Genomic DNA, 17,671 nt, shown 5'->3' with positions numbered 1-17,671 from the left:
AACAAATTTATTTCGGTCCCCAAAACACAAGAATTAGCTGCATTCACCTTGCTTTCATCGTTGGTGGGCTGTCTGTGTCTGCCAGGGCTAGGGGGAACAGACAAACGCTTCCTGCCCTTTTCGAGCTGGAACAGGTCCTGCAGTCTGACACACACACACACACACACACACGGTATGCAATAAAGTGTACAGCAAGTGTATTTGCTCTGTTGGTGTTTTTGTGTGTATGTATATATATATATATATATATATATATATATATATAGAGAGAGAGAGAGAGAGAGAGATAGAGATAGATAGGATAGATACGATAGATACAGTAGATAGATAGATAGGTCATCGTGATAAGGATTTCTTACTTGCTGTTCCAAGATTGCAGGGTTTCACACAAACTCTGCTTCTTCATCACCACAGACTCTAAAACAGCCTGCAGCTGCTGTGGGGTGTCCACATTTGAGGCCTGAAGACGTCCCTGCAGCTTCTCCATCCAGCTGCGCAGCTCACACTCCTCCATCTAATCACACCAAAAGAAACAGATTTGATACCATAGAGCAGGTTTATAATACAAAAACAGTATTAAACAAAGTCCAGAAGTATTCAGTTCTCCAACCTACATCTTTCTGCGCAAACAAGTCCTCCATTTTCTCCTCACGGGTTTTGCTGAATGTGTCTGTTTTAAGCGAGGTGAGACGATCGTCTATTGCAGCGTACACTTGAGTCACCCTGTTTGAAAGAAAAAAAATTTCCCTCCGCTTAATAAAGATGACACCGGAGTGAGGAAGGGTCAAAGGGCATGGAGCCATGGTAAAGATTCTCACTTCAGCGCAAAATCTTTGAGGTCCTGTTGTAGAATGGTCTTACTGGGGCCCTGGTTCCTGATGAGGATTTTAGGAGCAGGCAGGCAGATCTCCAACAGTCTCACTGGGATATAGCTGTATATAAGAAGCAGCAAGTAATAAACATTAAAAGCAAAACACACATGAAGTCATCATTGCTTCGTGAACTGAATCCGAAAATCGCAGAAGTGAAAAGGTTTGTGGAAGTAATTCAAGAAAGGCTGAACTGTTGCATCTACTATAAAAACCGGCGATGTCCACCTGAAAGAGGCCACCATCTGGTTGTAGGAGAAGTACTGGTGGTAGTCCTTGTGGATGGAGTGTCCGCATGGCTCTGCATTGGCACGGCGAGTGTACTGGTGGCCGTAGAATCGCAGCTCCAGATATTTAGCGAAGGACATGGACCATGAATCGCTGGACAAGGGGACAACTGGAGTAGCCTGACACCACAGAAGACCACAAGGACAACAAATGTCAAAATGTGTTTGGAGTAGTGTGGGTAGCTCTGTTCTTTACAGCGCTAATCAATAAACACATCTTTATATTAGAGAAGTAAGTAAATAAGTAAATAAATAAAAGAGTGTGTGATTTGTTAGCAACTATCTTAACAAAATACCTGTTTGCAGATTCTGCACCAGGAGTAGCTGAGGATAGTGTGTTGGTATCCAGGCACAGGTGCATCAAGCTCTTTCAGAACAATCTGGACACAGCCACTGCCGTGCACAAAGCGGCGGACATGATGTACCATGGGAGTTTCACAGTACATGCTGGGGCACTGGTACGATGGCCTGCATTACACACACACACACACACACACACACACACACACACACACACACACACACACACACACACACACACACACAAACTCCTTTTTCAGGATTTCACTGATAAAGGATGAAATAGTTTGGAACATTTGTCACTCAGAGTAGTCGTACCTGAAACAATATCTTTCCAGAAATATTCCAAGGGTCAAGTCGTTCTTCCCATAAAACTCCATGGTCACAATCCTAAACATAAATAAATGATAACGTGATTTTAATGAAACTGCATCATTTAGGAATTTCAGCCAGACATTAAAATTCGCATTAGAGAATGATGAGCAGGATTTACCACGGGCTGACGCAGTAATTTGGGGCATTGTTGGACTTTGCCGAGGAGCTGCTAAACAACACCCAAAGCCGCTGGTGGTTTACCGGATTCAGGCAGTCGAGCTACATGAGAGGGAAAACCGCACAATACACAAAAACACCTCTCAATGAAAGGGGTTTTACATTTTACATCATGAGTGCAATATGTTAACTGATTTACCTTGGAAGCCCAGACCATGTCATTCTGCCCTGTCCCTTTCTCCTCCTCACTGTCTGCCTTAACTGGTGCCTTTGCATTTGGAGCCTGCGAGGGATTAGCAAACGGGTCAATGTCTCGCTGGATTCGTCCTCCCTGAGCCCGGTAGTCTGCCAGCATGCGGGCCAAGCCCTGACTACTGCTTAGCTGCTGGGTCATACGGGTTGTAGTGAGTTTATGGGGAGGCAACTCTCGGAGTGGGCGGTGATTTGACCCGATTCCGTTAACCAAAGAACCACTAGATGGGTTTGAGTCCTTGAGCAGGAGCCTCTTGCGGCGGGTGTCGATCCCCTTGAGGTCCTTGTTTAGCAGCAATGAGAAGAATACTTGCTCGGGAAAGTAGTCACGGCTTGGGCAGCGCAGACCAGCTGATGTGAGCAAGAATGGTTCGCGAAAGGTCATAAAGGGTGAGATACCCAGGATAACGTCCTTCAACTCCTGCCTAAAGCTGGCTGAAATGGACTTAAGCCGATCGTCTGCTGAAGTCACCTGCTCAGCCACAAACAGGCCACTGTCATCCTGCAGCGGGTCTCTGAAAAGCTGTGTTGGAGCAAGTGGAGTTTCTGAACTGATGCTGTCTCCCTGCACCAGGGTGTCCTCGTCCTCTCTGTTTCTCACTGCCTCGGCTGCTTTCTTCACATCCTCTTCTACGATCTCCTCCATGGACGAAAGGTAAAGAGGAGAAACACACAGTGGCTGGTTTGATTGGCTGGACAAGGGAGTGGAGGTCTTGATCTCATTCCCTTCTACCTCAATGGTAGACATGGGGGAGTAATTTCTGCTTACTTTAGGACTTTCTCCATCCTTCATTGACTCAGAAGTCGAATGCTGCCTACTGTGCACTTTAATTATCTCCTGAAGCCCTGGCTCAAAGTCATAATCGCCGTCTGATTTGAGCTCTACATGTTCCTCGTTTGTTTCAGTTTGGTTCACCTGGCTCTCCTGGTTCACCTCCTTTTCCGATTCCTCAGGTGCGCTCTCGAGCAGGCAGTGGAACGACGAGCTCTTAGAAAGGCTAGGAGGCATTGCAAACTCATCCATAAGGAAGGAAATCTCTAACTGGGAGTGATAAGCTACATACACCATCATCATAATGATCTCCTTAACTCGAGCTAGCTCATACTCCGAAGCACCACGGAGCTTGATAGTGCAACCCAGATGAGGAGGACATCCTTCGAAGAACATAAGTGTCTTCAGTTCATCTGAACAAGAACAAAAAAAAGAGTGGAATGAAAGAGTGTCAGTTAATATCTCGTTAAGCAAAGCAACCCAAGTCACTGGTTTCAGTGAGCCTTGGGGAAAAAAATAGAACAATTCGAAGAAATCAAATAGTAATTATTGTTCAGTTAAAGATCGCATAATATGACAGAACAAACAAGATACTGTAAGGAAGAATCCATACTTACTATTAGAGTTCAACTGAAAAGAGTGAAGGTAGAATTTGTTGCAAGTTCCCAAGTGAGGTTTGGTCAAAAGTTGATCCATAGACATGACTAAATCACCCTGAGTCATTCGACTCACTCGATCTAGCACTTGCTACAAAGACACAAAAAGGTGACATGAGCAAAAACAGACTACAAGCCAACATTGTCTATTTTAAGTGTAGGTCCTACTGCTGAACTGGATCTGTGGTGATGCTTTCATTGTTGGAAAGCAATCCACACATACACAACAGAACGTTTATTTCCACAGCCATGGAAGAAGCACTAACGGGTTTGACGTTGATGACTAAAGTGATGCCGTGCTCGAGCAGCATATCCTGAGCGATGCGGGACACCGTCTTCTCCACCAGCACCAGGTTAGGACGCACGTCGACTATCCGTTGCACATAATTCTTCAGAAATTCTCGCTCCTGTAGATAATATATTAGTGATGCTTTTTCAGTACTTCAATCTGACTTAGTATTGCAGTAAAATATTTGTACAACAGACTACAGATTACAGCAAAACAAATACCTGGAGCACAATTGGATCAATGCAGGTGAACTTTGTCTCCTCTCTGTAAAGATACTCAATGGAACACTTGAGCAGAAGAATCTTGGGGTTCTTGATATAAGGATTCATCTGGAAAACATGGCCGAATACGATCAGTAAAGTAGAACACCTACGTGTACTCGTAGTAAATATATTAACAAGCGTGCACACCTTTTTGTGAGCAATATTTTTAGTGCAAACAAAGCCGTTCACCAGGACGGAGTCAAACTTCTTTCCACCTGGTATCTACAAAAGAACAGATGCTCGTTACCGATGATACACAGACTTGCATTTGTCATAAACACAATGCTCAGAGAACATTAAGATAAAAAAAAGCGAGATCCAACCTTTTTAATGTGCACCAGCTGGCGAATGTCCATGTCGTCATCGCAGCTGCGAACATCTGGATGCACCGTCTGCACTATCTGCCGCACCAAGGGCACGATGACGTCTCGCCAAGATAGAGACAGTGACTCGCTGTAGAGCAGCTGCTGCAGCAGGGCCATCATGTGGTTGTGGTTGGCTGATCTGACATGATTAAATGCAAGAATCCACAAGAAATTGTAAATGTTTGGAAATGTTTGTGTCAAAAATAAAACGATTCAAAATAAATAAAACTTTTTCTTTTTTTTTTTTTAAGTATTGCCAGCATTGGCAATCGATGACTCACAGAAGTCTTTCCATAGCCTTCTTCTCGCCATTCTCCTCCCTCAGTTGGTCTAGGGAGCTGTGGTGCCAACTCAGTGGAGTGACGAACATTTCTTTAGCTTTCTCTTCTACGCGGCGATTAAACAATGACTCTGTTAATACAAAAAGACAAAAAAAAATCCTCAGCTCGGGAACAATATAATTACTGAAAGAAAATAATTTAAACATGGACGCCTCTTTTCCACCGGAAAGAACCGCGTGCTGGTTCAGAGCTAGCGCTGGTTCAAAGTTGGTTCCACTGGCGAACCTTCTAAGAACCGGTTTGCCTTTCCACCGGCTAGAGAGCCATCACAGCGCCGAGTGTGATGTCACTGTATACGTATCACGTGTCCCAGCAACTTTAGAGCAGCAGCAGCAAACACAAACACAACAACAATGGCGAATGTTGCTTTACTGTTAATGCTCATGGCTTTGCGAACCTACATTAACATCCAAACGCGGCGAATAAAACGTGTACGTGCAGCTCCGTGTAATCTGTATAAACGGAGGTTGTAATCGATAAAGTACATAATGTTATTTTATCATTAACACAGAAAAAAGGGTAGCCTTAGCATGTAGCTACTTACTATCATGTGTGCTGATAATGTATCATATCGCGGTAAAGTAAAAGTGTATTAAACATTAGTATACTTAAGGTACATTATCAAATGCGCTAACAGTAGCCCCGCCCCCAGCCCCTAACGCAAGCGGTTCTTAAGGCTACGTTTTGGTGCTACTGGTTCAGAGCGGGTGCTTTGGCTGTCGAAACAGAAAGAACTAGTTCTAAATTAGGCTCTGGCTCCGAACCAGCACTCAAACTGCCTCGGTGGAAAAGGGGCATAATGAATCAGAATCGGAAGAATTGTAAAAGTTCATAAAGCAGAAAAGCAAGAACACGTACCTTTAATAAAGGCATCACTGATGGATAACAGCTGACCTCCATCTTCTGTCACAAGGACCTCGGCTGCATGATGAGGAAAGAAACGGTGAGACAGTGACGATGCGTTAACTCAATTAACTCTTTGTAATTGCTGTGAGTCAGTCAGTAACATAGCAGACTGTACATGCGCTGTGTTTTGTTAGTTTCGAGGAAGTCAGTGTAATGGAGGGAAGATTGTTTTCTGCTTTTGTATGTAGCAGATGCAGATTCATATTTGTTTTCATTTTAGAGGCTGTTAGGCGATAGGTGCTAGGGAATGAACACGTGATAAGTCACGGCTTGAGTAACGTGTTAGTGCTGTTTAATGAGTTGTCTGCAACAAAAATGGCAAGTAGGTCTCTAAGCCTCTTCTCACTTGGTGCGTGGGATTCAGAGTCAGGGGCGAATGGGTCAGTGTGTGCCATACTTTTCTGTTCGGCTGGGTGTGGAGGCACGTGAGGGTACTTGGCCTGCTTCTTGATGCGGAAGTTGACGTTATCCTGCTCCATATTCAGGTTGATGGAGGCAGCCGAATCACTATCCACTGCTGAATGGAAACTGCTGACTGATGTTCTTTTGCTAGGGCTGGCTGAGCCTGAATAACAGAAAAAAAAAAAGGTCTTAACAGTCAGGTATGCACTGAAGAGATGTGATAAGATGCATACACAGGTCATATCTAGAATTTTCTCACTTGTTGTTATTAAGTCATTTTCGTCAGCTAGTTGTTCTGGGTCACTGTCGTCAAACTTGATGTCTTTGAACCATGATGGTTCTGAGTGGCCCTCCAGGGATGTCACGCTGTCTGTATCTGGGGACGGAGTCTCAGAAAACTCTGTGCTCTAACAAAAAACAAATACAATAATAACAATATTATATCATATAGACATATATTATGACAAATCAGTGGCATACACACGATGTAAATTAAAAGCTCACCTGAAGAGGGCGATACAGTGCATACTCATCACGGAAAATCTGATCATTATGAGTAACACAGTCAAGCCAGCGCCCATCAACCAGAGCCTGTCCAATAGCAATGGCCTGAGCCCTGTTGGGGGAAGAGGACAAAAGACAACTTGTACAAAAAGCATTAAATTTCACACTATGACTCACCGTTGCAGCTAAGGTTTCAAATCCTAAATATTTATTTTTGTCAACAACTTCCTTTAGCATCAAGGTCTATTCACTGAGTCTTAATTTCCATCCTAGTCATATATAAGTGACAGCAGAAGGCTTTAAATCTTCATTCAGTAGTGTTAAAGTAGGAGTTTATATCCATTCTACACTGTAAGAGGACAAAGTGTACACTAGCTCGAGGTTCCTTGGAAGATAAAAGTCCTTTCAGAAAAGCACATTAAAAAAAGTATAACATTTGTATAAAAGTACTAATGTGTGTTGTGTCCGATGTTGGGAAATAGCCAAGAAACTTGTTCCATAAAGTTTTGTCATACAATGATTCAAGAAACAAACTTGCAGTTATACTTACCTGGTAGAAATTGTGCCATTTCGCAAGAGCCAGTTTACTAGATCTTTACCCACAATACAATTGGGGTAAGTACGTAGCCAGTATCGGTGGTCCTGGAACTCCATCCCGGTATTGCTGTGACAAATTTTCTTCCATAAGTCTTTTAACTGAGACGAATCCTGTGGTGGGGAAAAGCCCAAAACGATTTATTTAAAGTTTTAAATCGAAATTCCTGACAGAAGCAAAGAAAAAGGCAAAGCAAAAGTGAAGGAGTGTGTGCCATGTTATAAAAACCTGGTGGCAACTCCTTGCAAAATACTATACAAGAATGTTGGTGTGTACCAGGAGGATCTTGCGCTCTTCTTCGCTGTGGTCAGGTTTGGACACTGCTCGGCTGCTCTGAGGGCTCACTGAACTGTCGTAGGAGGGAACCATGGAGCCTGAACGGTCCAGAGACAAGTTGGTCACACTAGCTGATCTACAGAGGAAAAGGGCAAACATGTGACCTTTCACAATGTCCATATACTAAGAGTAAAGCAGTGCACAAATGTGCACTAATATATATATATATATATATATATATAGTGCATGTTTTTTTTTGTTATATATATATATATAAAAATACAGAAATAAAAGTTTGTTTAATGAGTTGCTACACCAAGTAATACGTTCTAAAAGCACTAAGGCCCCGTTCACACTGCAGGTAAAAGTGGCCCAAATCCGATTTTTTTGGGGTCAAGTGACCAGGTCAGACTTTTTCAGGAGTAGTGTGAACACTCAAATCTGGCCCAGATCTGATTTTTTTCAAATCAGATCTGGGCCACTTCCATATGTGGTCCTGAATCAGACCCAAATCTGATTTCTTCCAATGTGGCCGCAGTGTGAACAACCAAGGCGGATTTGATGCGACTTTTACGTCAATCTACATCGACATTCGTCACAATTATGCGCCACAATTATTTATTTAATTTTTTTAGCGCCGGCGAAAACGTGACACAAAGGTGACTGGTAACGTGTGTGTTAAGAGTGTTATATAAAGTGGTTACATGAACCAGCTCATAATGTTTGCATTGAATACATCACAATACTTCCTCCATAACCTCATAACTTTTTAGCGCAACGGCGTGCTGCGTGTGACGTCATGGTTATTGTTCGTTTGCACATGCGGGTCAGTTCGAAACAGCAAACAGTTCACACTGGTATCTGATATAGGCCACATTTTAAAAGGTAACGTGAACAGCCAAACAAAAAAAAATCAGATCTGAGCAAAATATCCGAATTGAGCATTAAGACTTGCAGTGTGAACCTGGCCTAAGAAATATAATATACTTTAATACCTGGCCCCATGCTAGGATTTTCACAAAGAAATTTAAATAAGAGCTAAACAAACAAACAAACAAAAAAAACAACACAAATCACACACTAACCTCTTTCGTGCCGGTGATTTGCCCAGATCTTCTTGCACCGCAGACAATCTAGAGTTAAGCCCACTATTTTGAGACTCTGGAAGAATCAAACTGCACCACACACACACACACACACACACACACACACACACACAAGATGGTGACTACACCAAATGCTGCTCCCTACAGAGATTTGGTTAGTAAAACTCATTAAAAAACATGCACATCATGCATGGTAAATGGTGCATTCGCTACATCTAGAACAACAGGAGCCTCAAAAGGTCAACTAAAGGAGCAAACACCAGAGACTCACTTCTTCCTCATCCCAATGGGAGTTTTTCTATGCATGAAGAGAAAGAAGAAAAGATGCGCTTTGAAAGGTCTGCTAAACATGAGCAAAAAAAAAAAAAACAACTGCAGACAGCAATGCATGTAGCTAGTTCAAAGGGAACACACACACACACACACACACACACACACGCACACAAAACTAAAAATAAGAACCAAATTTAACTGAATACAACCACTTCTGCTTTTCAGATGGCTAAAAGAACAGAAGCAGAGATGAAATACAAGATGATGACGAACAACGGGAAATATTCACTGAACATAAAACACTGTGGCCAAATAAGAAATAAAGTGACACAAAACAAAAATGTTACAAGATGTGAATATAAAATGTTGAATTTTTTTTTTCCATACGCCATCTTTTTCCCCCAAAGCCTAACATTCACCTTTGCCAGGCGAGGTCCTCCTCGAGGAAGATGTTGCGGCTTGCTTTGCGTCCGCCGACAGGTGTGCGAGGCTCTGTGGACTCCAGCACACACATAGAACACGGAGAGTCTGACAGCGCCGTTAGATCCTCTCCGATACATGCCGAGTCTGCAGAGTGTGCGTAGCTCAGTGCGATCTTGCGACAGTATGTGCACGCCCGTAAGTCACCTACATGAAGAATAGAAAACCCAGACAGAGAGAGACACAGAGAGAGACACAGAGAGAGACAGAGACAGACACACAGAGAGAGACAGACACAGACACACAGAGAGAGAGAGAGAGAGAGACACAGAGAGAGAGAGAGACAGACACAGAGAGAGAGACAGACACAGAGAGAGAGACAGACACAGAGAGAGAGACAGACACAGAGAGAGAGACAGACACAGAGAGAGAGACAGACACAGAGAGAGAGACAGACACAGAGAGAGAGACAGACACAGAGAGAGAGACAGACACAGAGAGAGAGACAGACACAGAGAGAGAGACAGACACAGAGAGAGAGACAGACACAGAGAGAGAGACAGACACACAGAGAGAGAGAGAGAAAGCAGTTTAACAAATGTCAGAAATACAAGCGCTCTTGAGGAAGTGTTTGGAGGTTGTTCAAAACATTTCAGTAATTTCGGAGGAAATGATCATTACTTTATCTGCATATTGTCTTATAATGCTGGAACTCTTTTATTAATGATACCCACAACACTGACTGAACACCTCGGTATGGATACATTCTTTAAATCTAATCCTAAGGTTGAAATCTTCCTCTAATTATTTAATTGTATACAGCAGAATTTCTGCTTATTTATCGAAGCCCTACAAAATGTGTAGAAAACTCTTATTTCTGAACTTTTTTTTTTTTAACAAGAAAAAAAAACATAAAACCTTTCCTAAAATATGTTAATTCAAATATATAACCATTACTAAACTGACACGTTTGTTCCATTCCTGAAAATACCTAAATGTTTCCATATTTAGCTGAAAAATGGTGACAGTCAGTCAGTGCTCAGTACATTCATCACCAAGTTCATGAACTGAAATAGGTACAGAAATTTGTATAGAAAATGTCCAACCATGCATCTTCATAGCAAAAACGTGTTAGCCGGGTTAAAATAATCTAATTTAAAATGAAGATGAATATGACACCATCACTTTGCTTTGATGGATCAGTGTGTGTTTCTAAGTAAACACGGCTATTTAATTGGGATTTGACTCGTTTTGAGCAGCTTGGTCATTCTTACAGTTCTACAGTGTTGACAGTTCACAAGTTTTAGCACTAAGGCCTTTTATTATATAAATATACACTGATCTGCGATAGCATTAAAACCCACTGACAGGCGAAGGGAATAGCATTGATTATTTTGGTACAATGGGACATTTTAAGAAGTAGATAGCAGGATATTAGGTAGCAAGTAAACGGTCATTTCTCACAAGTAATGTGTTGAAGAAGGAATAATAAGGTTAAGTATAAAAGTCTGAGTGTCTTGCACAATATCAGGCAGGTGGTTCAATGTGCAATGGGATTATTTTGGCACATGATGATAACCTTTCAAAAATGTGTGTTTTTTTAAAAATGCAAGTTGTTTATTTTACAAGGAAATAAAAACTTGTCTGTAGTTTCCACAAAATATTTAAGTAATTGTGATTAACATCCCAACTAATATCTAATGATACTGAAAGTTGTTCTCAAAAGCACAAAACATTATCTAGTCTGTCCACTCAGCAGCCATGATGCCCATACAAGTAAATGTACAAGACATGGATATAAACTGACTGATAAATGGCATCTGAGAGAATGTTGTGAGTGCAAAGTTTCACAGAGTGCATAACTCATTGGAGTGAACTCTTCTGTGAGATATTAGCATTGCCAAAACATCCGAGTGATCGAATGCTTACAAAAATAATGTCGTAATGTGAGCACTCTTATAAGCACAATCTTATATGAGCACTACGAACTGTGTACGTAGTTACAAGTTGTAAAAAAGAGAGGGAGGGTGAATGTGAAAATAAGACTCAGTTCTGACAGAACAGAGCTGAGTCTTATGTTCCTAACAGCTTACCGGTGTATCCCATGAATTTGCCGGGGATCTCCTGGTTGCAGCAGCGGCTACAGAATATCTGGCCGCAGAGTCGACAGTGGTGCCGACGACGGAATGTAGTAAACTTCTCGTTGCAGTCGTAGCACTCTTTACACTGGCTGTCCGGCATCCAGTACTGCTTCAGATCGCTGTCCTGTAAACAGAAATGCACTTAAAATCATGGAAATTTTTACACACCCACACCGAGAGAGAGAGAGTCAAGTAAACAAAAAGAAGAAAAAAAATAGGACACCCCATGAAAACCTGTGTTTTTTGTAAAATAGTTAACAATATGGGTATTTCCCCTTCATTTTATTGCTATTATAAGATTCAAGTAAGATGTAAAATCATTTACAAATACAGAACGTGTGTAAAATTTAAAATAATTAAAACAACTGGCAACATGGTCAGGTCAGGCCAAATTCACCCCAGACTGCAAGTTACTTGAGAGTGAAGAGTGACGTCTCCATAAACCCTACAATATTATCATAGGACCTACAGCAAGCTCTTGCTACAGTTGAAGTCAAAATGCATGAATCTGCAATCAGAAAGAGACGGACAGATTTAATTATCATGTGAGGTGTGCAAGAAGGAAACCTTTAGTGTGTAAAAAAAAAAAACGAGGGCAAGACTGACGTTTGTGAAAGAACACAGAGACGAAGGCCAAGACATTTGGAGTAATATGGTTTGGACATATAAGTTTAAATTTGAATTATTTGGAGACCATAACAGAGGGCATGTTTGGCTTAAACCAAATACGTCATTTCAGCAAAAGAACCTCATGCCAACTGTGAAACATTAAGGTGGAATTGTTATGGTTTGGGGATGTTTTGCTGCAGCAGGACCTGGTCAGGTCATCATTATAGAATCCACTATGAACTCTATGTTGAAGTGGAACTGGACCTTGACAAAAACCATACCAGTAAATCCACCAAAACTGGCAGAAAAGAAAAAAAAAATTAGAATTCTGGAATGGTGAAGTTAAAGCGAAGATCAAAATCCTATTGAGATCCAGTGTGGTGATTTGAAACAGACAAGAAAACCCTTAAACATCACACCGCTAAAAGAATTCTGCATTTAAGAGTGGTGGAAACGTTCTTCCAGTTAATGTCAGAACCTGTAGATGGCTACAAGAAATGACTCACTGAGGTCATTTCAGTCAAAGCGGGAAACAATAGCTATTAGTGCACAGGGTGTAGCAACGTTTTCCTCAGTAAAAATCCTCATTCTTGTTGATTTCTTTAGTTGAATAAGTGAAAAATTTAACATCACTTTCATCTACATGTTCAAATTAAAAATCAGACCAGAAACTGACATGTTGACCATTCTTAATAAAGAACTGAATATTTAATGGGGTGTCAAAATTTAACATGTGTATATAACATATTGATTGTAAAACAAACAAACAAATCCAGCATGATAATGCATTTTGTCACAAAATAAAAGTGGTCTCAGTGTTCTTCAGTGACCTTAGGAGTCACCAGATCGGAATCCAGAAGATCATGTTTGGGATGTGGTAGAACGGGAGATTCACAGCATGAAAGTGCTAAAAATCTGCAGCAATTGTGTGATGCAATCACCTCAACATGGACCAATATCAAAGGAATGGGATTCCATGGGGATTCCATGCCATGAAGCACATGCATTCACTGTTTCTAATCATATTTAACATCAAATTTGAATCTATTGTTAATTCTAATCTTGTCTAATATTGCCATGTGAGGAAATCTGGCGATAATTGAAAAGAAGAAACAAAGTGCTTCCGCTTCTACTTTCAGCTTTTCCCGTTAGGGGGCGCCACATCGAATCATCTGTTTCCACCTAACTACTCTCGACCCAATTAACTTCATGTCCTCTTTCAGCACATCCATATAACTCTGCTTGTCCTCTTGGAGAAAAGAAGTGCGTGCTTGATCTAAAACTACATTTTCATACCTGGCTCTTTCCCTCCATGATCTCTTTCAGTCTCTTCAGAGCGGTACGAAGTTGGACTGCTGTTCGAGGGTCATGGCCCCCCAGTGGAGTCTCTGACTTTCGCCGTCCCTCTAGAAACAAACGTACATGCGATATTAGTGCTGTGCCAAATGTAAGAAAATATCAGTAAACATGCAATTCAGAATATTCACACTGCTCATGCGTACAAGCCAATTCAATCGGTCTCATTCACCTCTTTCAAAAAAATGGTCACATACCAACTCATGATCTGATGGAAGCCCTGAGTAAAAAACAATGACAGCTATTGTGAATTGTTCTTAGAGTTGTCTAATGAACACAGCAAACGTAAACCATGTTAAAAAAAAAAAAAAAAAACAAAACTAATAAAAATAAAACAGTAAAAAAGAATGTGATGTTTTAATCCAGCTGTTGCGCGTCTCAGAAAGTGTTCAGCCGACAATAGCTAAATGATCATTTAAAAAAAAACTACTACTGATAGTAGTAGGTGATTAAAATGTGACATGCTGTAGAACAGGGGCATTCAACTGGTGAGCCGTGGTCCGGGTACAGACCCGACGTAGCATCTCAAGCGAAGTGAGTAGAAAAATACTCTAACAGAGTTGGTAAATGAAAACAAGTGCAGTTTCAACAGATCCTCTCTTGCAGTTTATCCAATCACAAGATTGACGGTATTTAATTAAATCAAGACATAAGAGCCAGAGATGTTTGATCTGAAACAAGAGAGTTTATCATCAACAATATTTGGAGATATACCAATTATTGTTTACTCTCAGGACTGATCAGTGCAGTGATGAATCACAGAAGAAAGAAATCACCAAAGAAATCAGTGTTTAAAAAGGAATAGACAGAGAATGATGTACTTATTCTAATGTTTTACCATGAAGCAAAAAAGCACAACTGCTCCATATCTTCTTATTTATTGTCATAACCACAATTTTATGTGAATAGACTTTGTTTAGTTGAACACCCCTGATATAACAGGTTAAGTTTCAAACCACACACACACACACACCACACACACGCGACAGTATTAATAAACAAATGTATTCAAGCATGAAACCATTTCAGAGACACACATTTAAAAAAGTTATAAAATAATAATAAATAAAAAGACCCTCACCTTCCCACTCCTCTGTGGACAGAAGAGAAGATGAACAAAGCTTTATAAATTGGATTTATCCTTAACTTGAAATAAACTAAAATATCTGATTTCCAGGCCCTGATCCTTATTAACGACCCAATAAAGAACACCTCAGTGTTGCCTGTATGCTTCTTAACAAAAGCCAAGAACAGATACGTTACTGTAAGACTTGAACAGCCTGTATATATACACAGTGGAGTCCAAAAATCCACACTGAAAACACAGGATTTATTCATTCCTATTCAAAATTGGAAATAAACAGGAGGTTTAAGAATTTTGAAATGTTTAAAATAGAGTAAGCAAATGACTGTGGCAAGAAAAAAAAAACTCCCTGAGAGGATATGAGGAAGAAACATTGAGAGGAAAAAAAAAGAACCCTTCCTCATTTAATTGACACAGGATATTGATATGATTGAAAGGGTTGAGGGTCTTAGCCCCCGAGACTGAGATTATTACCCCACCATCTCTTCCAATGAATGAATGAATGAATGAATAAATAACAATTGTCCAAATGGTCGTATACTAACAACAGTGCCACCTGCTGACCGGATTAGGTATTGTTCTGTTCTGTAACGTGTAAAATAGGTGCTAACATGCAGGCGGGTTTATTATACTGGCAAATCTTGTACTATATTTGTTTAAGCCACCGAATCCCCACTGATTATAATGACTCGCTCTTTACAAGCAAGAGCAACTTGCCTGTAGCAAGTGGGTGCTATTTTCTTTGGGATTTTTTTTGTAGGTCTAAATTAACACACTAATATCAGTTACACCGTCTGTATGGCAAATTCCATTTGTATGCTGAAGTTTTACCGTAAATCTTCCAGTTAGAAAACGGTCAGTTCGTTCAGTTCGCCTTGTTATCTAAATATTACCCGTCTCCAAACCATGAGGTGAATTCAAGTCGAATTTGATAGAAGATTCTAGAAATGCTCGGGCACACACAAACACTAAGTATATAAGTACATATGTAAGGTAGAAGATTCTAGAAATGCTCGCGCACACACACACACACACACACACACACACACACACACACACACACACACACACACACACACACACACACAAGTGCATATGTAAGTGTATTATAACCCTAAATATAAATATCTAAATATAGAACAAGTGCTGAGCTAAAATCTGGAAAATAAAACCATACAGAAAACGGTGTTATTTTAATGACATCTTATTCCAATTTAAGAAAGTTAAACTATTAAAAATCAATAATCCACGGTCATGTCTAAAAGCTGAAAACACTTATTTTATTCAAAGTATTATTGAGAACAGTGCCTTTTGGCTTCCTCAAAGATGTTGGCACAGTTGACAGGACCAAGATTAACTAAATATAATAATTACAAGAAAAGCCAAGAGAGCACTGTAGTTATAACACTATTTATATCCCATCACAGGGATATTTTATTAGCTTTTCATAACATCAGTGCATTGTAAGATGGCCAAGTAGGCTTGACCCAGGTCCATAAATATTGGGACATCGAAACAATTCTAACATTTTTGGCTCTATACACCACCACAATGGATTTGAAATGAAATGAACAAGTTGATCTCAGGTGAACGGTGTAGGAATTATAACAGTTTGCATATGTGCCTTCCACTTGTTAAGGGACCAAAAGTAAGGTGACAGAATAATAATCATAAATCAAACTTTCACTTTTTTTTAATACTTGGTTGCATATCCTTTACAGTCAATTACAGCCTGAAGTCTGGAACGCATAGACATCACCAGACGCTGGGTTTCATCCCTGGTGATGCTGTGCCAGGCCTCTACTGCAACTGTCTTCAGCTCCTGCTTGTTCTTGGGGGCATTTTCCCTTCAGTTTTGTCTTCAGCAAGTGAAATGCATGCTCAATCGGATTCAGGTCAGGTGATTGACTTGGCCATTGCATAACATTCCACTTTTTTCCTCTTAAAAAAACTCTTTGGTTGCTTTTGCAGTATGCCTGGGTCATTGTCCATCTGCACTGTGAAGCGACGTACAATGAGTTCTGAAGCATTTGGCTGAATATGAGCAGATACTATTGCCCAAAACACTTCAGAATTCATTCTGCTGCTTTTGTCAGCAGTCACATCATCAATAAATACAAGAGAACCAGTTCCATTGGCAGCCATACATGCCCATGCCATGAGACTACCACCACCATGCTTCACTGATGAGGTGGTATTCTTAGGATCATGAGCAGTTCCTTTCCTTCTCCATAATCTTCTCTTCCCATCACTCTGGTACAAGTTGATCTTGGTCTCATCTGTCCATAGGATGTTGTTCCAGAACTGTGGAGGCTTTTTTAGATGTTGTTTGGCAAACTCTAATCTGGCCTTCCTGTTTTTGAGGCTCACCAATGGTTTACATCTTGTGGTGAACCCTCTGTATTCAAGTCTTCTCTTGATTGTTGACTTTGACACACATACACCTACAGTACATCCTGGTGAGTGTTCTTGATCTGGCCAACTGTTGTGAAGGGTGTTTTCTTCACCAGGGAAAGAATTCTTCGGTCATCCACCACAGTTGTTTCCCATGGTCTTCCGGGTCTTTTGGTGTTGCTGAGCTCACCGGTGCGTTCCTTCTTTTTAAGAATGTTCCGAACAGTTGTTTTGGTCACGCCTAATGTTTTTGCTATCTCTCTGATGGGTTTGTTTTGTTTTTTCAGCCTAATGATGGCTTGCTTCACTGTTAGTGACAGCTCTTTGGATCTCATCTTGGAGAGTTGACAGCAACAGATTCCAAATGCAAATAGCACATTTGAAATGAACTCTGGACCTTTTATCTGCTCACTGTAATTGGTATAATGAGGGAATAACACACACACCTGGCCATGGAACAGCTGAGAAGCCAATTGGCCCATTACTTTTGGTCCCTTAACAAGTGGGAGGCACATATGCAAACTGTTGCAATTCCTACACCGTTCATCTAATTTGGATGCAAATGCCCTCAAATTAAAGCTGACAGTCTGTAGTTAAAGCACAACTTGTTCATTTCAAATCCATTGTGGTGGTGTATAGAGGCAAAAATGTTAGAATTGTGTCATGTCCCAATATTTAAGGACCTGACTGTAACTCATTTAAAGGGAAACTTAAGTGCA

The 17,671-nt window shown here is 40.7% G+C and overlaps 1 protein-coding gene across 7 annotated transcripts in view; it reads right to left on the bottom strand.

Moving 5' to 3' along the window:
* The window catches only part of pikfyve (phosphoinositide kinase, FYVE finger containing), a 29,076-nt gene that overhangs the window by 6,322 nt on the left and 5,083 nt on the right, over positions 1 to 17,671 (bottom strand). For 2 of the 7 annotated variants that reach the window (XM_047814828.1, XM_047814830.1), the window contains exons 5-32: positions 14,556 to 14,567; positions 13,647 to 13,694; positions 13,415 to 13,524; positions 11,462 to 11,633; positions 9,368 to 9,575; positions 8,947 to 8,973; positions 8,655 to 8,744; positions 7,570 to 7,705; positions 7,249 to 7,406; positions 6,699 to 6,810; positions 6,454 to 6,601; positions 6,139 to 6,357; positions 5,745 to 5,807; positions 4,827 to 4,956; positions 4,504 to 4,684; positions 4,328 to 4,402; positions 4,139 to 4,246; positions 3,895 to 4,035; positions 3,590 to 3,719; positions 2,148 to 3,385; positions 1,950 to 2,050; positions 1,775 to 1,846; positions 1,453 to 1,624; positions 1,098 to 1,276; positions 819 to 932; positions 615 to 723; positions 360 to 514; positions 48 to 144 (exon numbers count right to left, since the gene is read on the bottom strand). In XM_047814828.1, coding sequence (XP_047670784.1) covers positions 48 to 144; positions 360 to 514; positions 615 to 723; positions 819 to 932; positions 1,098 to 1,276; positions 1,453 to 1,624; positions 1,775 to 1,846; positions 1,950 to 2,050; positions 2,148 to 3,385; positions 3,590 to 3,719; positions 3,895 to 4,035; positions 4,139 to 4,246; positions 4,328 to 4,402; positions 4,504 to 4,684; positions 4,827 to 4,956; positions 5,745 to 5,807; positions 6,139 to 6,357; positions 6,454 to 6,601; positions 6,699 to 6,810; positions 7,249 to 7,406; positions 7,570 to 7,705; positions 8,655 to 8,744; positions 8,947 to 8,973; positions 9,368 to 9,575; positions 11,462 to 11,633; positions 13,415 to 13,524; positions 13,647 to 13,694; positions 14,556 to 14,567 — 4,505 coding nt within the window. The remainder of the gene's footprint in view (positions 1 to 47; positions 145 to 359; positions 515 to 614; positions 724 to 818; positions 933 to 1,097; positions 1,277 to 1,452; positions 1,625 to 1,774; positions 1,847 to 1,949; positions 2,051 to 2,147; positions 3,386 to 3,589; positions 3,720 to 3,894; positions 4,036 to 4,138; positions 4,247 to 4,327; positions 4,403 to 4,503; positions 4,685 to 4,826; positions 4,957 to 5,744; positions 5,808 to 6,138; positions 6,358 to 6,453; positions 6,602 to 6,698; positions 6,811 to 7,248; positions 7,407 to 7,569; positions 7,706 to 8,654; positions 8,745 to 8,946; positions 8,974 to 9,367; positions 9,576 to 11,461; positions 11,634 to 13,414; positions 13,525 to 13,646; positions 13,695 to 14,555; positions 14,568 to 17,671) is intronic. The other 5 variants (XM_047814831.1, XM_047814833.1, XM_047814834.1 and 2 more) reach the window with 3 other exon arrangements.

The sequence above is a fragment of the Tachysurus fulvidraco genome, chromosome 6, assembly GCF_022655615.1.
Source record: "Tachysurus fulvidraco isolate hzauxx_2018 chromosome 6, HZAU_PFXX_2.0, whole genome shotgun sequence".
In the NCBI taxonomy this organism is placed as follows: domain Eukaryota; kingdom Metazoa; phylum Chordata; class Actinopteri; order Siluriformes; family Bagridae; genus Tachysurus; species Tachysurus fulvidraco.
This window is presented reverse-complemented; position numbering and strand designations above follow the sequence as displayed.